Source organism: Periophthalmus magnuspinnatus, chromosome 22 (genome assembly GCF_009829125.3).
Source record: "Periophthalmus magnuspinnatus isolate fPerMag1 chromosome 22, fPerMag1.2.pri, whole genome shotgun sequence".
NCBI classification, from domain to species: domain Eukaryota; kingdom Metazoa; phylum Chordata; class Actinopteri; order Gobiiformes; family Gobiidae; genus Periophthalmus; species Periophthalmus magnuspinnatus.
This window is the reverse complement of record NC_047147.1, coordinates 15,805,011-15,828,785: the sequence shown is the minus strand read 5'-3', so window position 1 is coordinate 15,828,785 and position 23,775 is coordinate 15,805,011. Positions and strand designations below refer to the sequence as shown.

General features: G+C 40.8%; 1 protein-coding gene across 2 annotated transcripts; it reads left to right on the top strand.

Annotated features, from left to right (window-relative positions):
• The first annotated feature begins 614 nt into the window (after positions 1–614).
• On the top strand, positions 615–23,596 carry LOC117390709 (fibroblast growth factor receptor-like 1). 2 transcript variants are annotated; one of them, XM_055231323.1, is made up of 7 exons: positions 615–699; positions 1,110–1,199; positions 11,901–12,173; positions 17,981–18,049; positions 18,742–19,026; positions 21,187–21,540; positions 21,931–23,596. In XM_055231323.1, exons 2-7 carry the CDS (start codon positions 1,121–1,123, stop codon positions 22,356–22,358), a joined length of 1,488 nt encoding a protein of 495 aa, XP_055087298.1. In that variant the 5' UTR covers positions 615–699; positions 1,110–1,120; the 3' UTR covers positions 22,359–23,596. The 2 variants fall into 2 exon arrangements, with proteins under 2 accessions (XP_055087298.1, XP_055087297.1); XM_055231322.1 differs by having other exon boundaries at positions 643–840; positions 21,931–23,013.
• The last annotated feature ends 179 nt before the right edge of the window (positions 23,597–23,775 follow it).

Here is a 23,775-nt window from a genome sequence, read left to right as displayed (position 1 = left end):
TTATATGAAAATGATACCAGGTTAATGAGCTCTCTGTTAGAAGTAATAGTGCTGTGCAAACACCACATGACTGCTGAAAAAAATAACTATAGGCGCATCTGTTTAAATTTTCCTCCTGCGGTACAGCTGCCTCTAGATGGCACCACATGTCTATTTCATTTGACTGGGTAAGTACAAACACTAGGACGAGGCTCATATTGCCTTTTGTGCCCTCAAGATGGCGCAGAGTGATGCAAGATAAAAATTTATTATAAATGACATGTGTGTGAATATTACTCCAATTCAATCAAATAAAGATTAAACATGCGCTTACTCCATGGATTGCTTTCATATCTCCATCGATACAAGCTAAGTTACAGGCCTGATTTGTGGGCAGGCGAGCGCACATACAATCAGAATGTAGAATTCATTACCTTTGTTACAAATTAAAACTTGAATAATAATGAACAATGGAAAAAATCCTGATAGACAATAGGCACTATTTTTTTTTTTTTTTTTTAGCAGAGAGCTGAAATACAGCAGATTTTATTTGTACATGAGACATGATTGGTGCTGTGCGCCGCGCTGTGATTGGTGCGCCGGTGGGCGCTGATGTTGCCGCTCGTGTTTGCGGCGTTGGAGCGGGGCAGAACAGAGGAGACAACGAACCATCGAAGTCCCAGCATGATAACCTCCTCTACACGTTTACTGTTTGAGCTGGTAAGTTCTCTTTTAACAAACAAACACTTCTTTTAACTCAGGGAGACATCAACTGCGCCAAAGTAACTTTTTTGATGTACCATGAGGAGGGAAAGCGCTCGTGTCAAGAAGCTGACAGAAGAGTAACTTCAGTTCGTTGAGGTATGGTTCGTTGCATATAGGTTAATTATTTTCAGTGTTACTACTAGTACTACTAGTGGTTTACTCTGGACGCATGCAAAGTTTGGAATGGTGAGACAGGATACGTCTGAAGAAAACTAAATTATCCCACACAAATGTCTAACGTTACACCCGCAACAGGAGTGCCAGAGTTAATTGATGTAATGAATTAATTGAAACAAACTCCCTTTCTGTTTCATATCCTTTTAAAACATGCCCCTGTCATTTCAATGTTTTGTTTCCTATTTCAGCATTGGGAGAGATGCTGTTGGTCAGGATGTGCATCTTGAAGACTGCCCTCATTATTTCTGTGGCTGTTATACTGTCGGACTGTGCCAGAGGTAAGTGCTTCATTGTTTTTATACGAACTGTATTTAGATAGGAAGAAACTAAACTCTACAGAGGACAAAAAATGTGGGAGGACAGCCTCTACCCCCAGATCCAGGAAGTTAGAGCAAACAAACACCATCCTTCAGCTATGGGGTCTAACACTCTCAAATAGCCTACTATGTCAACAAATCTGTGCATTACTTAACTAGCAAACTAGCAAACATATAGGCTGTCATCTCGGCTAAAAAGTAACTGCAATACAGCCTCAAGCCAATGTCATCCTACCACATTAAAGGTGGGAGAAATTTATATTTAAACAGGATCATATCTGTTGTTATACGGAATCAGAATATATAGAATGTGCTAGTTTATAACACAAATATTTTAAAAAGAGCAGATTAAAAATAAAACAAAATGTCAGTGCAATATAAGGCAGTGTCTGACCAGAACTGAAGAAGCGGCTCGGATGAGCAGCGAAGTGTCTTCACTCCTACAACTTTTTTCCATTTGACAGATGTGAATTTTTCTTTTACAGTGCATTCTTTCTAATAAGGGTGTCTGTATTTTAGTGTGATGCTTAAACCATAATCAAGGCTTTACAGGAGTATATTAGCACATTTCAGCACATTTCTTGCCTGTCATATAGGCAATTTATTTTCTCTTCAACTGTTTTGTTTAGTGCAATGCTGTGGAAGTGGCTGCCCCTGATTTAATTTATTTACTTATTATTTATTAATTATTGTTGATTTAATGTAGACATTGTAGTAGGTTAACTTGTTGCTCTGGCCATGCCCACTCTATTCAGTATGATGGGTAGAAGTATATGTGTGTGGAGTACCCAACCTCACTGCCTTATGGGTTCAAAAGTTAAATCGTATCCGTCTCCCCAAATGGGACATTACAAAACATTTAGGTCGCAACAATGTCAGAGGTTCAGTAGGTGCAGTAGTTGCCCTCTAACCAGAGATAAACCATACTGCTCTGTTCAATTCAGTTCAATGTTATTTAGACAGCACATTTAAATACAACTTCAGATGCCCAAAGAGCTTCGCATAAAAGGACAACAGTACTTTTCCTATGTATTGTACAATACATAGGCAAAGAACAATAAAACAATTAAACACCAGTAAAACACAAAGACATTCTGCTTAGCTAGGATTAAATGCCAGGGAGAAGTGGTGGGTTTTCAGTTGACTTAAACTGTGTTAAAGACTGCGAGGATCTGACAGGCAGAGGAAGGCTGTTCAATAGTCTGGGCACTGTCACACTCAAACCTGTCCATGCTGTACTTTCTGCCTTTGAGATAAACACTTTACTCACATTGCCTACCCCTTTTACAGTTTAGGCTGGTAGGGACAGGTAGGGCATCCAGCATAGCGCCACTATTCGTTCAAGTTGCATCAAAGTGTATAATCGTTTTGTGAAGTGTCCAATGCTGTGGCTTGCTGAAAAAGCTTTAGTTCTTCCACTTCTGGCCTGGCAGAGTGCCTTGAGCTTAGCAGACGAAGAGGAAACATTAGTACGTTTTCATTGTTTTAATTAGAAACAGCCTCCTGCGTTCTGTGGTTTTAACTCGCATCTGGAGAAATTTAGAGCATGCAAATTGTTCTTGTGGAAATATACATTTATAGTGGAGTTACATCAGAAAGGTACTAGTTAAGTATATGCACTGAACAATGTAGTTGTGTTTGTGCCATGGCCAGACCCAGAAGCCTGACTTTGAACTGGAGGAAGTCCGCAGAGTTAATGTGCTGTCATTAAAACAAGACATGAGTCAACCTTTGACCCTGCCGTCTGCTGGGCTTGTGCACAGCCCCTCTTCACCGGGTCTGGTCGATTTGGGGAGAACAATGACTGGATTATGTGGCGTACTTGAGGTGGGCCAGGGCAGTAAGTTATGTTAGCACTCAGCCATGCACACTCAGTCCGGACTCTAACCAGAGCTGTTCAGAGCTGCACAGGAAACAAACCCCTCTCCTCCTGGAAACTCCAACTGAAGCAGAATGCCTCAGAAAATATGCACACGTAGAACAGAAGAACACCTCAAGGAGAAGGACCTCTGCAGGAACAAGTCAAATATTATTCATATGTGGCATTATAAATTCATTTTGCAGTCTACATTTCTAACAACGTCATAGTTATTTACATTTTACAACTCATTTCCCGTAAATTGAGCTTTTTCAATTTTGATTGACAGTATATTTATTACATTACATTCACACTTGTCCTGATATAGTCCTGATTTGAGTCCAGTTTTGTTCTGCTGTAAATGTTTTGACCTGTTCTACTCATAATTTAGTCCTGGTCTAGTCAAGGTTCAGTTTCGGGTTTAGTTCCAGTTTATGTCAACACACTTGGAAATTAGTTCTGATACAGGGTTACAATAACATATATATACTTTGACCTCAACCAAGGCATTTACAGGGGCATTTACCTATCATTGGCCACCTCAGTCATTACCACTTAAAAAAAATGTCATATTTAACTACGCAGCTTGAACAAACCTTTTGTGTTAGAAGATGAAGTGTGCAGGCTCAGACAGTCTGAGGAGCCATAGGCCAGGACAGGAGTCATGTTTGCTCTGGCTGCTCGTAAAGCCCTCAATGACTGACTTTAATGGGCTTTTCAATTACGGTAGTATCCCTGCGCTGTTTGTCTGCCGCAGCTGTATGCTAATGCCACAGGAGCAGAAACTTACTGAGATATTTAGCTCAGTGGTGGACCATGGCCTCAGGACAACAGAGAAGGCCTTGCTGGCCCTGAGGGAACACTACTGATTTAGCCTCTGTGTACAATGAGGCTGGTCATTTGGCTGGTGCTGTGTTTTCAGACCACATACACACACTTCCTGCTGTTCACTGGATTTGGGTCAAGTTAAATAGCATTCTTCCCTGTTAACTTTCCAAAATTCTCACAAAGTGCAAAAAGAGGAGTCAGACAGGGTCCATTGAAATTATAATCTCCAGTGGATGTGTACCATGAATACTGGGTGGTGCTAATGAAGCTGGATAAGGCCCATAGGGGAGGCAGGTTTGCCAGGCTCACCCCCTGTGTGTCTACAAGATACTTTGTGCATTTCAGTGCAGCTAGTATGAAGTTATTACTTAAAATATGTTAACATTATTGATATAATTCATAATACTAATTGATAAGCATTTCACCTAAGGGTGGGGGTGGCTTACTGCTCTCAAGCAGGTAAGGGAACTGGACAGAACATTTCCATTAGGCTTATCAAGATGTTTTAGGGACAACATAGTTGTTGCTTGTATTTGTTGTTAGTTTGTTTTCATTCAACTTTTAACCTGAATATTTCTTTGCCTAACAGATTTAGAAGATCAGTGGAGATTTAACTGCTTGTGTTATAGCAATGTTATAACAGGTACAACATAATGATGTGTGTGGATTTGGGTCTGGACACCTGTTGTCATTTTTGTGATGTTAATGAATAGTTAGTGCATAGCACAGCTACTTTACGCTTTTGCATGTTCTTTTAGCTAAGTTTGATTGTGCTCAGCATGTTAGCATGGTCACCTCATGGGAAACCATTAAAGTGTTTGTGTGTTTGTGCAGTTCCATTACACTCAGCCTGTTGTTCTTTCTTACTTCTCTGAGCTCACGCCCTCCCCACGGCCCAGCAGTTAAAAGGTTGATTGAAAGTTATGGTGGCAGCAGAGATGGCTGGCTGGGCGAGCAGAAAGCCCAGCCAAGAGCAGTGCTGCTGGGGTAACGAGCTCTGAATGAGCTCTCCACAGTTCCTGTTTCCACTGGCTCTCTACGCCTCTCTGTTCACCTCCGATGGGCTTCAATGGGACCCCACATGACTCTTGGCTTCTTCACTTCCACTTTGTTTTTCATTAGTAATTCTCGTGAGTGACCTCAGACATTCTTTGCTTTGTGCCCATTGACTGAGCTCCGAAAGAGTGTGTCCAGGGCAGAGGCCAGTCCCTCAGTGTCAAAAGAGGAGCTTTCACTTCAGCTGTATGGGCTGTCATCGTGGAATTTCTCCTCTTTCTGAGAAATCACTCAGAGACTTCATGTGTAATGAATGGAAAAAGTATGTTGTGGAGGCGTGGAGCCGAAGGAAAATCCTCTCTGGAGCACAGAGGCTAATCAGTCATATTTTACAGAGACCTGCTCCCAGACAGGCTGCACCCGGCACCAGGTTGATGGGATTTCCTTATGGACACACATGGCCCTGGCCTGGATTTGAGTCAGTGAGTCATAACAAACATATTGGGCTTCTCCATCACCATCAGTCTCAGAACCACACAGAGTACTGGTACAAGCTGCAAATTCTGTTCATTCATATAATTAGAGCTCAGGCCTGTGGAGGACACAGGTCTGGCTTTGTTCTGTCCACTGTGTGGATGACCTTGTTGATATTCAGTCATTTTCATACCATACCAAATTTATTTATGAAGCACTTTAAAAACTTCACACTGTTAAAAACACTTGACCAAACTGCTGCACAACATTATAAAAGACAGTGGCACACTTGTAAAAGGTCGCCAAGGCTTATAGTAAAATTTCACTAAGTTAAAAGCCAATAACAAAATCATAAATCAGGGTGTGACATAACTCATGATAGTTCATTTATTAACAAATGCTGTGCAGAATATGCAGTGTACTGTGCACTGTTGAGAGACAGCATTTCCATCTAATAAAATGTGCATGTAAAATGATTTTTTAAATGATTGTTATGTTTTCTCAAGCATTATTTATTATTACAATGATGCTATGTTGTGATCATGTATGGAATATATTGTTATACTTTTGCATTATATCCTGTGACTCTGTCACTGTCTCTACTCTGGTAAAAAGAAACATAGTGACTATTTGACCAGATCAGCACTCATGTTGTGTATGGGACACGCTCGACCCACACATCTGCACTGACAGGAACATGTAAGCATCTAATTTGGTGTGATATGTTTGTTTACAGAGCCCAGACCTTTGACATGTGTTGACCCTGACCTCTCATGGTGGTCCTGACCCCAGAGCAGAAGAATAAATAATCGTGTGTTAGAGGTTGTATGCACAAGCCATGGGGGCATGCTGAAATCCTGGTCTTTTTTTCTCCAAGTCTATTTCGCCATTGTGTAATGCAGTTCAATTTGGAACTGGTGATGGAGTTCATGGTTGATGAATATCTTCAGTCTGTACAAGGATACCGCAACTGGTATTTTAAAAAATACATAAAAATACAGTAAAGTCTCTGACATTTTCTGAATTCATACAATACCTAAAATATCATTAACCATAACTATATTATACTATACTAATAATGATTGTATAGTTTAGCGGGCTATGTCTACCTTACAAAGTTAACTTCAAAATCCTGTATTATTTCCTGTAAAGATTTTTCTATATGGAAGCCACACATGCACACTGGAAAAATACAGCTCCTTGGAACATTACTTGGATTAAAGAGGTCTTTCATAAAGCACTGACCATGTTTCCTATTGCCTCTGCTCCTTCTGATCAGACGCAGTATATGATACCGAGTGATCACCATAATCAAGTCCACAAAGCCACAGGCAAATAAGAAAGGTGCGAATAATAACGTTTGCTCTTAAGATATAATACATGTGAATATGGTTACTTTCCCTCAGTGGCCTAGACAGTGGTAGTAGCAAAGAGGAGAGGTTGAGCAGGCTGAGTCTTTTTAGCTCAGGTCCACAGCCAATTCTCTGTCAGTAAAAGCATGTTATTTGGAGTTCAAGCTTTGAAGGAAGGAAGAATTTGTGTGTGTGTGTGTTAAAAGGCAATAGTCTGCATTGTTTATGTTCAGGAAGTTTATATTGAAACTTAAAGCCATTTGTATTTGTTTTAATGAGACAAAATAAAATCTAATGGAAAATCATGGTCATTTAGAAAAAAAAAAGGTTGGATTTTTCTTTCCAGCTCCAGTTCAAAGCCAGTTTTCTGATGGAGATGAGACTCCAGGTGCTTAAGACTTGCCCAATGTAGTTAACACAGTGGCCATATCCAACACCTTTATCTGCATCCTCTTCCCTGTCCTGCACCTCCCGCTGTATGTCTGCTGCAGTGTCACCCAATAGCCCCTGTCCCATTCCCACCGCGGAGCACCCGCATTCAGCTACACACATCAGATCGGACCCAAGAAAGAGCCATTGTACTGCGACTCTTATCTATTGATTGGAAGCTAAGAGGGGAAAATAACAGGTATTGATGGCGACAGTGTAAGAAAAGGCATATTCTTTAGAACAGCCCTTACTATACACGTTACCCCCTCCACCAGCATCACTCGAGACCCCCACTTCTTAGCTTTCTTCTCCTGCCAAATCCAGCCCCCCAAATGCCGTTGTCGCTGTTGTACGCTGATGTTTATCATGAGAGAAGGTGGTTTTCTTTCACACAGTCTCAGACCCTCACCTTTGTAGCTCCGCCCACAGCCACTGCACTTTCGTCAAATCGCTCTCTGTAATGACGCCAACTATAAAGGCTGGTCGTGAAATGTGAAATGAGTGGAAACACATGCTGCTTTAGAGGTGTGAAGGACAGAATAGTGGTAGGGTTCCTCTTTTGGTTGTCTTTTACACCAGTTAAAAGAATGTCCTACTTTTCCATTGATGACAACTGAAATATAAAAAGTGGGATTTAATACAAAATAATATTTTCTCACAAATAAACAATGACTTTTTGGATGTACTGGCTTTTGCGGGTGTACCAATGTTTCTTCCAAATTCCCTACATGTTTCAATTGATAAAAACTGCTCACTAGCCATAGACCGTACATATACAAATGAACATAGCTAACCTGCTAGCTGCTGTGTTCCATATAGGAAGTTAACATGGGGCGTGCTTTCAGCTCCATCGACTCTAGCTCCAATTCACTTTCTATTGAAAAACTGTTGTCTCTCTCCATAATTGCTGCTGTCAGGCTCGTCATTTAAATGTTCATATTATTACTCATATTAATTTGCACTACATGATATTGGTGTTTTTATTTGGCTGTTTTGTTCTTAAATCAAGATATGAACATTAATAATAGACGTCTTCATAAGGCATCTTCTTTCTCTGAGGTCGCTCCCACTAGAGTTAGCAACAGGTTTGACTGACAGCGTTGCTAAGCGTCCCGCTAAACTGCAGGAATGGACATTACCTTCAACAGCCTCACACTGGATTGGCTCTTTTGTTGCTATGATACTCACAGTCGGAATTCCAAATATGGTACTCGGCTTCAAGTTTGCCCCTGTAACTGTTGGGCAGGATGTGCTTCATTTGGCTGGAGCCAAATGCTATGGGTGACGTCACACTCCCTTCATGCAATTTATGCTGCTAGCGTGATCTGCAGCTATCCATAGGAGGGGATAGTGGGCGGGTGCAGACAGGAATACCTCTTAAATTGTTTTAGATCAATATTGTGATTTTAAATGTTCAAACAGTATAATGACACATCCATGTCATAGATTATTATGTAGCAAACAAAGCACATTATGTCTTCTTTAATCATATGGTGATATTGTAGTTAACACAACATATCCCTCTTTTCCGATAATTTGAGGTGGTCACATTATTCTAAAGCGTTATCATAATATTTGCATATTATGAATGAAACATTGGTCTTTATTTTAGTATAATTGTATACATACCTGACATCCAAGTGCATGTAGCTTGCTTTTATTGAATTTACCACTTAACTTGAGTGAAAGTGCTACATTGTGAGGCTGAAGGACAAGAATGCCTCTTATTGAACCCGTTGCTTTCTCTTAAAATAATCCGTCACGAAATTGAGCAAAGAAAAACAGAGCTAATTATGTGAGTGCCTCCTCCTCTTCCTGCCCATGAAAGCTCCCTTTCACACATACAGCGAGCCCGGGTCGAGCACTGCTGCTGCGCCTCAGTCCAGCCGGAAAACCCATGTGCCTGGAGGATTGGTTTCCACTCACAATCAGGCTCAACTCTCAGCACTTTGTCAGGCTTAAAGCTGAATATCATTGATCGTAAGTGAAAGAAAGCAATTATGTCTTTGGGTTTATGAAAGAGGTGGATGTGTATAGGTAAGTCAGAGTACTGTTTTCCAGTAGTGGAAATAAACAATGTGAAAGTAGTAATGTACTCAATGCAATTCAATTTATTTTTGTGAAGCAGAAAATCACAGTAGCAATTGCCTCTTAGGGCTGAACATGATAATTCATTTAGCCAACAGAAAGTTAGAAAATCAACAATGAAACGGAAACAAACAAGTAAATTAATCAACAGAAAACAAGCAAACTGATAATTACTGTACTGTACATAAGTAAAAACATTTACTCAAGTACATTTTTATTCTGTTTCTCTACTTTTGAGAGCAGGTATCTGTACTTTCTACACCAATACATTTTTGAACTGGAGTGAAAAGTAAAAGTATTTTTTATATTATACTTTGAGCTGACCTGCCGAAAAGGCTGAGAGCTCATTTTGAACACGTTCATAATTAAAGCAAATAAAAATGTACAAAGAAACACAGCTAGCAAAAAAAAAAAAAACTTGATCAATTCAATTGTTTCTGTTCTACTAAATTCAGCACAAATCTTTAACAAAATCACTACAATTGAAGCTTCATTAGATCTCAAAATCTGTACAAAGTACTCTTCTTTTTACTCTTTAAGAACATTTTAAATTGGTACTACATGGTAATACTTTTACTTGAGTCAGTTTTTTCATGTACTTTTACTTGAGGTTTTTTTTGCTCCAGTATCTGTACTTTTAGTTAAGTAACAAAATTGAGAACTTCTTCCACCACTGTTGATTTCACATAGGTTGCAATCATTTAGGTAGTTTAATTCCAGGCAAAAACAACAAATTATCCCTTCTCCTTATAGTGTATAAAACGTTCTAGTTTAGCAGTCAGAATCCTGGAAGTGTTGCACTTGGTTGCAACTAGGGTTGTCAAAAGTATATAAACTCAGATATTACTCGATACTAAAACTAGTATTGACTTGATATTCATGTGAACAAGTATCGATACTAAAAACAAAATCACATAAATGAATTAAATTTGACCTTTCCTGAACAGTTTCATCTTGAGTTTTATCAGAACTAGTGTAAGACCACATGGTATAATAAACAAATACTACTATTTTGTGTTTTACTTTCAACATTGTCTAAAAAAAAGACCTTTCTATATCATATCATTTGGGTATCAAAATTTGTATTGAGTCTGTCATTTAGTATCAAAATTGAGTTTCCCATTTTAGTATCGCAACAACACTTGTGTGAAATGAATCTCAATTTTGAAACTTCAACCACAAATTGCTATATTGGTTTGTTGGTTTTTTTTTTGTTTGTTTTTTTAATCAAACTGCCCTAATGAAATGGTGTTTATTGCAGTTTTAACAAAAATATCAGATAATATCAGTATTAAACATCACTTACAGATAGTTGAAAGTGTAGCTACTCAAATTCGTGAACTCCAACTTCTAACATTAAGTTGGACACATCAAACCTTTGTACTTTAGCTTCAGTAATATATTTTGAAGTGATAAACTAACTTTTAGACATAAATTTTCTTCAAAACGTTTACTCAAATAAATAGAAAGAGTAGTTGAATAAGTCATTCTACCCTAGTGCCAAGGTTAGAAGAGGCGGCCTTGAGCGTGTACCCCTCCGTACTTTGTTTTTAGTGAGACTTCAAAGCATTGGAGAGTTGAGATGGAGGAGGAAATCATTCTGTGCACATTCCCCACACAAACAGCTCCCTGTTTTATCACAGCCAAATGCTCACTCGCCTTTAACCGCCTCTTAATTCGACCAAGCTTTCGCAAAAATGTAGAAAATTACCCACCGGATATAATTTAATGCAGAATGAAAAATATTTTTACAACCATATCTCTCCACAACTGTTGACCTCACATGCAAAACGCCAACACTTAAGAAACTGTAGTTTAGGTCTAAATGTAGTTGCTTGTCAGTTCTTATTTCAGCCTTTCTGTCAATTCTTTGAATGGAATCCTATTATTAAAACACAAATCGCAAATCTAATCTGAGTCGTAATGCTTGTCAGAAAAATCGCAACTACATATTTTTTTTCCCCCAAACCCGACTGCACTGATTCCAGCATCAATACTAGCAGTGTTTTGTCAACATGCAAAATGTGATAACTGATATTTGGTTTGACTGTGAGTGTGTTTGTTGTGGCAGTCCATACCTGTGGCTCTATAATCTTTGGTTTATCCTGTATCTCTACTCTTAACTTTACTCTGAGTTTGTTTGCTTGGTTGCTGCTGGCCTTCTAACACCATCACAGGCTCCACTTCACCAGATCTGAGACCACACACCAGCCCCCACCCCCTTTGATCTCCTCCTTACTGTGCTGGATGACAGATCACATCTAATTATAACAATCTGCTTTTTACACATGAAAATAGCTTCAGCTTTAGCTACTGCTGCTTCTTTACTTTCACTGCTAACTATGGAAGGTTGAAATTAGTCACTTGGGAATGTTGGGAAGGAGAGTCTGGGGGAAAAGTCTGCTGCTTACATAACTGCAAGTATGATTTTCTAACCATGGTGCTAATCATATTTAATCAGGGGCATAAATCCAATGTTTCAATTAAACTTAAGTGCAAAAACATTCTGGTAAAGGGAGGTTAACTTTTGGTTAATATCTGAGGAATGACATTATGGTTAACATTTTTCAGGTCCAAACACATTTTTCCTGTCTTTAAAACAGCTTATGTTTTTTTCTCTGCCTTGGTATGTTTCAGGACCTCCACGAGTATCTCACAAAGTTACCCACAGACAGTCCGCACGGCTGGGTAGTGGCATCAAGCTGCCCTGTCCCGTGGAAGGTGACCCCCCTCCCCTCATCATGTGGACCAAAGATGGTCGCAACATCCACAGTGGCTGGGTCCGATTCCGCTTCCTCCGAATGGGACTCAAGATCAAGGAAGTGGAGGCTGATGACGCAGGGACCTACATCTGCAAAGCCACCAATGGATTTGGCAGTGTCAATATCAACTACACTCTCATTGTCATCGGTAAGTCCGAAATATGCTTGGTAAATAGTCACATTTTTACACTTTACATCTTTACATCAGACACACATTTATACACCAGTGTACACAGACACGGGGAGTGAGGTGGGTTAAGTGACTCGCTCAAGGACACAATGGCAGCATTCATCTGTGGGAGCTGGAATCACACTGCCAACCTGAGGGTCAGTGGATCTTCGGAACAGTGGACAAACATTCTACCAACTGAGCCACTGTTGCCCCATGTTTAACAATTACAGTCTTATCATTAGTGTTATCACTGATAGTCCATTGTACCCTGGTCTCTTTGCCAGGAAAGCATAAGGCCTTATTCTTCAGAGGTCAAGCTCAGATCAAGTGGATTTCTGGAGACTTAAGGCGTTATCCCCTCATGTATTGTACGTGTTACAGGCCTACCTCTCCCAGCCTAAAGTCAACAGCAGAGCGGGATATTGTTTCATACGACTTCATGCTCTGTGTCTCACTGCGATCACAGCCTCTTCCTTTTCCAGGGGCGACACTGCCTCTAGTATATGTGTCATTCCGAGCCTGTCCTGGCTCTGGAGCAGACGTGGAGGAGCTCCCAGGACTAGGCCTGTGGAGCTGTGCGTACAGTGCGTTTCCAATGCCTGAGCATGATGAATGACTTGGATGGAGTGTGGAACCTGTGTTTAGTCTAATTATTCTAAGATGCCTAATTGGGGCCAGAAAGAGGCTGTAGGCCAGTTTTGTGACAGCCAGGCTTCAAGAACCATAATCAAACAGATGTGGAAAATGGCTCTTTTAGGAGAAGACTTATTTTGGGTTCACCTCAGAAGCTGCCGGTGAGTTCAATGAAAGGGTGTCTCGTGATTGTGCTAAAATGAAAGGTCATTTGGAGCACGCAGCCGACCATAATGTCCATGTTTACTTACTGTTTCTAAGCCAGACACGTCTGTCTGCATCACACTTCATGTAAAAGTCTATTGTTAGTCTCACAGAATCCATCCATCAGGCCTGTGATGGATCATTTTGGACAGTATCATTTTGGACAGAGAACTTTCTAAAACAAAACATCTACTGAACCTAAATGCATAGCTTATTTAAATACATATCATTTAGAGAAAACAATGCAGCCCTAGAGTCTGTCTGTTTGTTCTTCCTCTATAGATGTGAGTGCATTAGGAAAAAGTTATAGCGTTGCTTTAATCACTCCATTTCAGAGGAGTGTTAAAACTTTCTGTGGGCTTTAAAGATGAAAGGGTCTTGCACAAACATTCCCCAATGCAAATAAGGTAGGACTGGCCCCAGAAGTTTCCCTCCACTCTGCTCCTCAGACGCCTGTGTTTATTTCCACTGTGGAGCCAAACACGGGACAGACCTCCTGTTTGTGGTCTGGGCATGAACACTCACCGTGCCTGCACTGGTGTATGGATAACAGATAATGCACAAACATCTACTAAATATTAATTATGGTGGGAGATACTGACAATATCACAGAATTGTATGTAATATCTCATTGATATTCATAGGATATAATCCATCAGAAATGTGCCGTAAGTATCACACACATTAAGCAAATTCACTTTAAATTAAACAGAGTCCCTTTATATCCTTGTAAGATCACACTGCAAGTTAAAGGTGCAATACCTCCACCTGCTTCTCTCCATGTAGATGCTGTTGCTTTGCCCTGAATTTTCAGCAGTATGGCATTAAACTTGTCTATTTACATGTAGGGAAATAGGTAGCGCTACCAGGCCAAGTTACAGGTCAGATCTGTGAAGAGATGACATCCATCAAATTAACAATGCATTTTTTTCAAGCTTTCTTGACAAAAAAAACAAAAAAAACCAACTGCGATATTATCCCTTATTATATATCTCTTTATGTATCAACTTATCATTAAATATATGAAAGCTCAATATGTATCATGTGTATAGTTTCTTTACAATAATGTGGAGATTTTTGTTATTTTTATTGTAATATGATAAAACTTGAGCTGCAGTGTTAAAAAAGTAACTTCTTTATTGCTTCATTTATTTGTTGCTGCTCACGTCTTTTAATGATGCTGTCTTTTTAAACATTTGTTCACTGGGATTATCCTTCTTTAAGGTTATTGTGTCACTGGCATAAAGAAGTTTCAATATTATCGTTTATCACAGTATATCGCTGTAGCAATATATGGTGGTTCAAAATTTGTTAACAGCAGTTGCCTCTTAGGTCTGAACATGATAATTGATTTAACCAATAGAAAGTTAGAAAATCAATAATGAAACAGACATTGGTCAATGAACGTGGTGGAGGGGTTTGAGCACCCAAATGACTTCATGCCCCTGGTAGGGTCACCCATGGCAAATAGGTCCAGGGGGACGGTCAGACTAAGAGCAGTTCAGAAGCCCTTTATGTCAAGAGAACAATCAGGGCTAGTTACGTCGCCTGGACCGGCGTCACTGGGGCCCCACCCTGGAGCTAGGCTTGGGGTGGGAGCGAGCACCTGGTGGCTGGGCCTTTCCCCACGGAGCCCAGCCGGGATCAGTCTGAAGGAGCGACATGGGGCTGTCTTCACGTGGACACACCACCCGCGGGAGGATCCATAAGGAGCCGGTGCAGAGAGATCTGGGTGGCAGTCGAAGGCGGGGGCCTCAACGATCGGATCTCCGCACATAAAGACTGGCTCTGGGGACATGGAATGTCACCTCGCTGGGGGGAATGGAGTCGGAGCTTATGCGGGAGGTTGAGCATTACCGACTAGATATAGTCGGCCTCACCTCCACGCACAGCTTGGGCTCTGGAACCCAACTCCTTGAGAGGGGCTGGAATTTCCATTTCTCTGGCGTTGCCCGCGTGGAGAGGTGTCAAGCTGGTGTGGGCTTGCTCATTGCCCCACTCCTCGGTGGCAAGGCTCCGGGGGTGGACGAGATCCGTCCTGAGTACCTCAAGTCTCTGGATGTTGTGGGGCTGTCTTGGCTGACACGTCTCTGCAACATCGCGTAGCGGTCTGGGAACACCTTGGGCTCCCACAGGAGGAGCTGGAGATCGTGTCTGGGGTGAGGGAAGTCTGGGAGTCCCTACTTAGACTGCTGCCCCCGTGACCCTGACCAGGATAAGCGGAAAAAAAGGGATCGATGGATGGATATTGGTCAATAACAGGCAAGCAAATTAATCAACAGAAAACTAGCAAATGAATAACTGTCCCAGAACATCCTCTGGCCCTCAGACTCTCCTTCTTGGCAAAGAAAAACTCAACAAAAACCCAGTGGGAAAAAGAGAAACCACTCCCCTATTATTCAATAATGATTTATTGTGTGGCACTCTAACAACTGTTTAAGCATTCTCCTATAGAATAAAGCTGCTATGTAACATACATCTCATAATATTACAGTAACAGTTAATATTGAAGTTGCAAAACCATTGTAATTTTTAATACAGTTAGAGCTTATTAAACTATAGCGTTAGTCAGTCTAGTCTTAGCCCTAGACCTAACAAAACAGGCTTAGTTTTAAAACACAATGTCAGCTTTTTCCCATAGATTCTACCTCCCACATAACTTTTCACCACATAGGAATATTATCTTCTTGGATTTCGGTTTGGCTCAGTGGTCAATATATCACACCATTTATTATTTCAACCTTGGCTGCTGTTCTACTGTGGGGCCCATGAGGAGAGTTCAGACATGACAGTTGAAGAGAAGAGAAGTTATGTTACTAACCTTATGCTAGTAACAGTGGGACAGTGAGACAGAGGAGGTTGCATCTGTCTTTCTGGGAGCCAAAGAATGTGGACTCTAGATGTAACAAGTCGCCCCCTGCATCTTTGGGCCGGCTGTTTGGAGAGGTCCCCTGACAACTGTCCTGAACTCTCCAGGCCTACAAAGCATTACATGCAGCTGCAGTTTATGTTCAAGATCTTCTGCCTAGGGCTGTTAAGATTAATCTATCTATTATTTATTCTATACTATTTATTGTATTGGGGATATTTGATTTTTTATGGCCTGCTGCAGAAGGCATGGAGTGAGTTATCTGAGTGACTGGATATTTTAAAATGCCATTTCAATTATGAAGATGCTGTTCACTGTGTCATTTTTGGGCAAGCTACTAGTCATTCTGAGTGCTATGCCACGCCCCCTTTTGTTGATTAATGCACAGGGCATGGGAGGCAGAAGTGGAATGATTGTGAATGAATGCAGTAAGTGTGTAACTATTCCTGGACATTTTACATTAGACTGTGAACATCTGGAGCTCATGGTGACCCCTCATCTTCAGGCTTTTCTTGGCGTTCAGCGGTGACCAGTGACCCCGCTGTTTCCACTGATGACTTTTGTCAATGAAAAGGTCTGAATATAACAAGTAAAAAATATCATTATTTAAAGCAGTGGTTTATTTTTTATGTTTTTTGTCAATAGTTGAAAATGTTGAGACATTAACATTAGCATTAACTTTCCTTGGTCTGCAAAATATGAGAGAACTTACCACTTGAATAAGGTTACGATTAGCCCTTATTGCCCCCTCTGCATTTGACTCATCCAGTCCCTGGAGCAACATGTCAGCATCAATGCAGTGCCGCAGTGTAACGTCTGTGGACTCCAGATCTATACTAGATCAGTACTACCTTAGCTGGAGGATTTTACCTATGTACATGATTTGGGTTTATGGGGGAGAAGAAACATGCTAACTCCCAGGTGACCCAGGGCTTGAACCTGCTGTGAGGCGGGAGTCCTAGCCCCTGAGTAGACCATGACAACAACTCTGTAGCTGTATATGCCATTGCTTTTGTAACAAAAATGAGCAATTAGTTATTAAGGACTCAGGAAAAGAGATTTATAAAGGTATCAATAGTTCTTTAGTACAAGGAAAAAGGAGCGGAAAAATGAAGACCAAATGCAAAGTGCAGCAGTGTGAAGCGTGTTTGGATTGGGAGACTCAGGAATCGACTGGAATGCACAGAGCCCCTATGAGCTACAGAGAAATATTTCTTCCACTGGAGGTTGTTTTTTTTTTTTAAGGAATGGCTTATTATAGTTGGCCGGTTAAAGCCTCCAAATAGTCATGACATCATGGCTGGGCCCGAGCGGCAGGGACAAACAAAGGAGGACTTGTACACTAGGAGTGAAATTTGAGGTTTCAGAGGGTCCAGGAGGGAGGTAGGGACCAGGTCACATCTGCCCATTGATTACCCTGAGCCAATCAGGTGTGCCAGTTTCAGCAAATATAGCTCAGTTCACTTATACTGGTCATATTTTGGTATCACAAATAATAAATCTGACTATAGTAAACTGTTAATCATTCAGAAATGGCGACTTGTGGACCAAAAAGGCATTGTTTTGTTTGCTCTGCATAGTGATAAAACAGTGTAAAACATAAACCAACCATTTCTCTCTTTCAGTGCTGCCAAAAATGAATAAATGATTGTTATCAAGCACTTCATGAATCTTAATCTTACAATATGACAAAAATGATGTCCCAGAGGTATGTTTGGGGAGTTTTACACAATGAGTATTCTAAAACCAAGTGCTCAATGTTGATGTTCAATATACATTTGTAATTAACCATTGCCTATGTTGAACGTTGAATTGTGATGTCCCCATCACAAAATGAGGATTAGATTTCACTCCTGATATTTGTCCTAAGCCTGGCTCAGTCTGGCTGCATGATGTCAACCGGTGACACAGCTGTCTCCTCCTGCAAAAGGCTTATGAGAAGTAATCATCTTTCACTCTTATTTGACCCCAGCCTCAGCCCTCTTGCCCTCTCGCCCTCTCCCCCCTCAATGCCCATTACAGTCCATTCCATTTTGTCATGTCATTGTTAACTTATTTGTGTGTGTGTGCCCTGCAGATTCTAGAGCCACAGCAGAAACAGCTGATGGGAGGCAGTCTGAAGCAGATGTGGATACAGAAAAACTGGGTAAGGCCTCCTGTGCTACATGGTCATGTAAATTTTTCCATTTCTTTGACAGTTGCATATGGTAACAAGAGTAAATTATAATGCTAAACAATAAATCCAAGTAAGCAGATATAACCACAGATGTGATCAAGTGGGCAATGGATCAATCACCAAATCAGATTTATAAAGACATACTACATCACAAAGTCACAGTTGCTTATCACCAGTGCTATGAAAAAACATCTTTAGCACACAAAAAAGTAGATCAGTAAAAAAAACAAACAAATATTATATATATATATATATATATATATATATATATATATATATATATATATATATATATATATATATATATATATATATATATATATATATATATATATATATATATATATATATATATGAAACAAGTAATTTGGTATCAATATAAGATATGCATCTGTACACATCTACTAAATTCTAATTAAATTATTAAGATAAAGGTGCACCACCACGTACATTTTCTGGTGGAGGGTACATAAATGCTAGATAGAAATATTTAATGCCTTGCTGTGGAGCTTTCCAGGTAAAAAAAAACCACACATACTGGTTGATTACCAAGATTCCCTGTTACTACTCTGTTGTCCCACTATTGAAAAAATACAAAAACCTTTTAAAACAAGTATGTGCTTGTGAATAGTTCATTGACTACACCATTTGTGTGTGTCCAGTGCGCCCTCGCTTCTCTGAGCCGACTAAAATGAGAAAAAGAGTCATCGCACGTCCCGTAGGCAGCTCTGTGCGCCTCAAATGTGCGGCCAGCGGGACCCCTCCACCGGACATCGAGTGGCTGAAGGACGATTTGCCCCTGAGTGACCATGAGGTTGGAGAGGGACGCCAGAAGAAGTGGACCCTAAGTCTGAGGAACCTGAGCCCAGAGCAGAGTGGCCGCTATACGTGCCGAGTCTCCAACCGTGCTGGCGAGATCAACGCCACATACAAACTAGAGGTCATAGGTGAGGGTCTCCTACAAGGTCCACACATTACACCTCAAAACCAACGCATAAACCAGGGACCTGTCTTAGCTCTGTGCACACCCTGTGCAAGATGCTGTTTTAGGGCCACAAGATGGACTTTGAGATTGTGAAATTGTAAAACGTTATGACATCCATTGTAGTCCCATAGAAATATTATGCATTTTTGTGGTATTACCTGGCCAACCAGAACCAAACTGTAAAACTATATAAATACAAACTATATAAAGCCGAGTGTGTCTGGAGCTGTATAATGTCTCCCCCACTCCAGAAGAAAAAAGAAAAAAAAAACAGGATGGAGAAATTGCACATATCTCTGCAGAATCAAACTGTTATTTATTTCAGGTAAAAGAAGTCATGTATTTTGTTCTGAATGATATACACATTTTTGAGAGGAGATGTCTCCCACATGTGAGAACCATTTGATACAAATTAACAGCTGTGGTTGGACCATCCCATGTTAGGCCGGGGTTTTTTCTTTGATTCGATTCGAGACCCGATCCGAGCAAAATGTAGAAGGGATTGGCTGGTCAGGTAAGTGGTATTCAGTATAAACAATCATGATTTTACATTTTGCTCATTGTAAACCACTTATCTAAAATGACTTAATAATAGAAATGGGTCCATTGAGTTCCTTTTCAAAATTGCAGAACTGATTGGTCCGCATCTTCATAGTGGCAAGCAGCAGATTTTTCTTTGGGTTCTGAAATACAGCTTTGAGTAAGCTAATGATGAGGCAGCACTGCTCTAACATAAATATCCTCTTTAAACAAATCAAACAGCGTTCTAAATTATCACACTCAAAAAGGTTAGTGATACAAAATAATTGGACAACAACCATACAGCAATAGACCAAAATTTTGTTTAACTATTATGACCTAAGCAAGAGGCTAATCCTCTAGCCAGTCCTGTTCTAGCTCAAAACCTTGTAAACAATAAAGTACACCTCAAAAGTCTGGAAAATAACATTAGAGTATTACACAGCAGACATTTAGACGACAACACTTCACTACATTCAGCCTTGGGCCCCCTGTGGTGTCCAGCGCATACACATTTGCTTATGGGTAGAATCATCTGTACTAAGCTCAAACCTTGCATCCAGTCTCCATTCAAATGATGTGATTGTGGAACAGGGACATAAACCTGCTTAGTCCTGGCCTTGATTGCTGCATTGAGTTGTGATGTCTGAAGTGGACCCGAGCTCATATGCTGTGCCCAAGTGTTGGATCTGCAGCTGATTAAAGAGCAGCTGTGTGCCAGTGCCGGCGGGAGCAGCAGCAGACAGGAAGCATAGCACACACATACGGCTTGTGTTACATGCTCCCTCAGTCACTTACACACTCTGAGCCTAAAGCTAACCAGGGTGACGACTAGGGATGTACCAATAACCAAAATACCGTGTATTGTATTGTCAGATGTCTCACAATGTTATAATAGGCCATGACTCCTTGCTTAAATTATTTTATTTTGATGCAGCAACAGCTAAAAAAAAAAACAGGAACTATATACCATGATCCTTTGCTCCATTTCAAACTTGAAAACTTAATTATTGATGGCTTGCCAAGACCTTTAAAGTAGAACTAAACACTAAATCCACTTTTTTGCTACAAAAAGTGTATATGGTGTTTCAATAATAGCTTTATTTGGTGTTCCTAGTAATTTTTTGTTAACTTTAGTGCAAACTAGGTACATTTGCAGCTTTGTGTTCAAAAATCCCTAAATGTAAGTCTGGCTAGTGGCCTCTACAATTTACAGCAGTTGGTGACATCAGAAAAGACTGCCCTGAATACAGCCATGTCTTTCTGATTAGAAACACTGCAGGGATGGAGTTTTAAGTGTGGATACCTGTAGGCCAATCACACTATTGCTTATACCTTTAAATCCCAACCCTTCTCTCACTCTTCCCTTTAGTCCTCGATGTACTGCCCAAATTAGCAGCTCTATTTAAATATTTATGGGCAGAGATTGGGTGATAAGTCCCACATTAAAAGGAAAAAAAAACATTATCTACAGTTCTGTTAGTAAATATCATAATAATATTGTACCATGAGTTTTGTATAAAGTGAAATCCTTAGTAGCGACAAACCTCTCCCATCTGCAACAGCATCTCATTATCCATGCTTCTGTCTTCTGTATATGCAGAGAGAACCAACTCCAAACCCATCCTAACAGGCACTCACCCGGTCAACACCACGGTGGACTACGGGGGCACCACCTCTCTGCAATGCAAAGTACGGAGCGATGTGAAACCAGTCATCCAATGGCTTAAACGGGTGGAGTCCAACGAGGAGAGTCGCTACAACTCTACCATCGAAGTGGGGGACCACAGGTTCATGGTGCTGCCCACGGGGGAGGTGTGGTCCCGGCCTGATGGGTCCTACCTGAACAAATTGCTCATCTCTCGCGCCAAAGAAGAGGACGCGGGCATGTACATCTGCTTAGGAGCTAATACTATGGGCTACAGCTTCAGGAGCGCCTTCCTCACTGTGCTGCCAGGTGAACCTATTGCATCCCCATTTTGGAGGCATACTGAGCTATAATACAGCATATTTACCATTTGTTTAACACAGATGTTCATTAATGTACATTGGCCCTAATACATGAATAAATAACAGTAGCTTTAAATTTATTTCCAATATGCGTATATTTAACTTGTCTCTTTACTCTCTTTATTTCCAAATTTCATCCAACATAATTATGGCTGTATTTTTGCTACCAAGCTAATTTGCTTCTGCAGTCTGTAGCATATTAATATCTTGAATTAAATTCATTTAATAGACTAAATATGACATGTTGTGCAGTATAGAATACTGAACTTGTTTGTCGTGATGTAAAACAATCAGATAATTGATGCAGAGTTTTATGAACCCTGTCTCTCTCTTCCAGACTCAAAAGTCCCCATCACCACAGTGTTCTCTGCGACCCCCACCTCTCTGCCCTGGCCCGTGGTCATAGGCATACCTGCCGGCATTGTCTTCATCTTTGGAACAGTTCTACTATGGTTCTGTCAAAGCCGAAAGCATTGCCCTCCTCCCACCAGTACTCACCCCACTGCAGGCCAAGGGCACACCCAGCGGCCTGTCTACCGAGAGCGAGACAGGTTGTGCGTAGCTGCGTCCAGTTCTGGCCCGGAGAAGGACTGCATCACATCCAGGAACTATGAGGAGTACCTATCCCAGCAGCAGCTACTGTTGAGCCAAGCAGCACTCCCTCCAAAACTCTACCCCAAAATCTACACAGACATCCACACACACACTCACTCCCATGTAGAGGGCAAAGTACACCAGCACCAGCACATCCATTTTCAGTGTTAGCAGTTTGTCAAACACTTGCACGTGGCATTATTTTTCAGCACACCCATGAATGACTGTGGTTCTGTAGATGTTTATACCTGCTGCATTTTAAATGCACACCACTCATGGATGCCTCCTTGTTGTGCACAAAACTGTGACAGTATGTGAGTTTGGTGCAACTTTTCAGGAGAATGTGTTTGTTTTCTGGTGGAACTGAGTATGAGGGGTAGAAACTGGGGTTTTCCCTTCACCTTAGCAAAGGCTGGTTTACACTCTTTTGTCATTTTAATGTGGACAGAGCTTTGACATAGACCACTAAACTCCACAGGACCTATATGAAGCCTTACCTTGCCTGAGACTGCAGGGGTATACATTTTATTCAAGTTTTGTATTTGTAGAATTATTCAATTTCATAATCTATTCTGATCTGTATACAAGTGGCAGCAAAAGGAGTTGAGACAATAACATTCATAAAATGTTTTTTTGTTTTTTTGTTTTTGCAGTTCAGAAGTGAATTTAATTTATTTGCCTAAAATGAATATATTTTTCAGAGTAATATGTTTACATTTCATTTTTACAGTGTTTAATAGTGTGCTTATCTTGGTGAAGTCTCTTTAACGTACTCTTGTTTGGCTGATATATGTATGGCTCTAATATGAAAGCTTTCTTTGACTTGAAAATGTTGCCATAATCTTTCTGGATTTTTATTTAGCAGTTCACACATTTTTTTTTTCTGTTGGGTCAGAACTAAATAATCTCAGATCTGCAAAAGGTTCCTGCAGTACACAATTGTAAATTACATGTTACATTTGATTAACTCATGGCTAGTACAACCCAGAGGACAATGAAAGGGACAATGCTCCAGACAGGTCAGCTACACCTTTGCAGTGGTCAAGTGGTGTGTTGGGGTGAGGCCGGGGGCAGCCAGCTCGGGGACAGTGGGTGCTTAATGTCCCTCTGACACAGAGGCAGTCTCTGTCCTTTCCAGATGAGTGACAGCCACTGCAAGATTACACTGAGAGCCCAGCATCTCTCCCCCGTTTAAGTGAACCGATCCTCCTGCCTCCCCAGCTCCAAAGCAGCAGAGGCATTGAGCTCCTTCCAGATAGGATTACCTCTAGCGGTTAGAAAACACATTGTCTGGAGTGGGAGTGATGTGACAGGAGCTGCTGATTGCTCAGGAAAGAAGAGGGGCATTGTACCAGAAATGCACTTGTTTTGTTGTGATCATTTGTGGGATGGGGATAAGCTGAGAATGAGGAGCTCAGCTTTTGGCACTTTTAATCGGCTCAGTTCCCAGTGTGTGCAGACCAAGATCAACACCACACGGGTGCAACAGAACACTAGAGTGAGGATTTTAATGGCCACCTGCAGTAATTGACATTTTAATGGTTTTGACTCTATTTACATGTTATGGACAAACGTGGTTTCTGTACGT

Excerpts from the sequence above, each read along its gene's own strand:
- LOC117390709 (XM_055231323.1), top strand. The coding sequence starts at position 1,121 with ATGCTGTTGGTCAGGATGTGCATCTTGAAGACTGCCCTCATTATTTCT. Across the intron at positions 1,200-11,900 it reads ACTGTCGGACTGTGCCAGAG|GACCTCCACGAGTATCTCAC; the intron begins GTAAGTGCTTCA and ends GGTATGTTTCAG. Across the intron at positions 21,541-21,930 it reads CTTCCTCACTGTGCTGCCAG|ACTCAAAAGTCCCCATCACC; the intron begins GTGAACCTATTG and ends TCTCTCTTCCAG.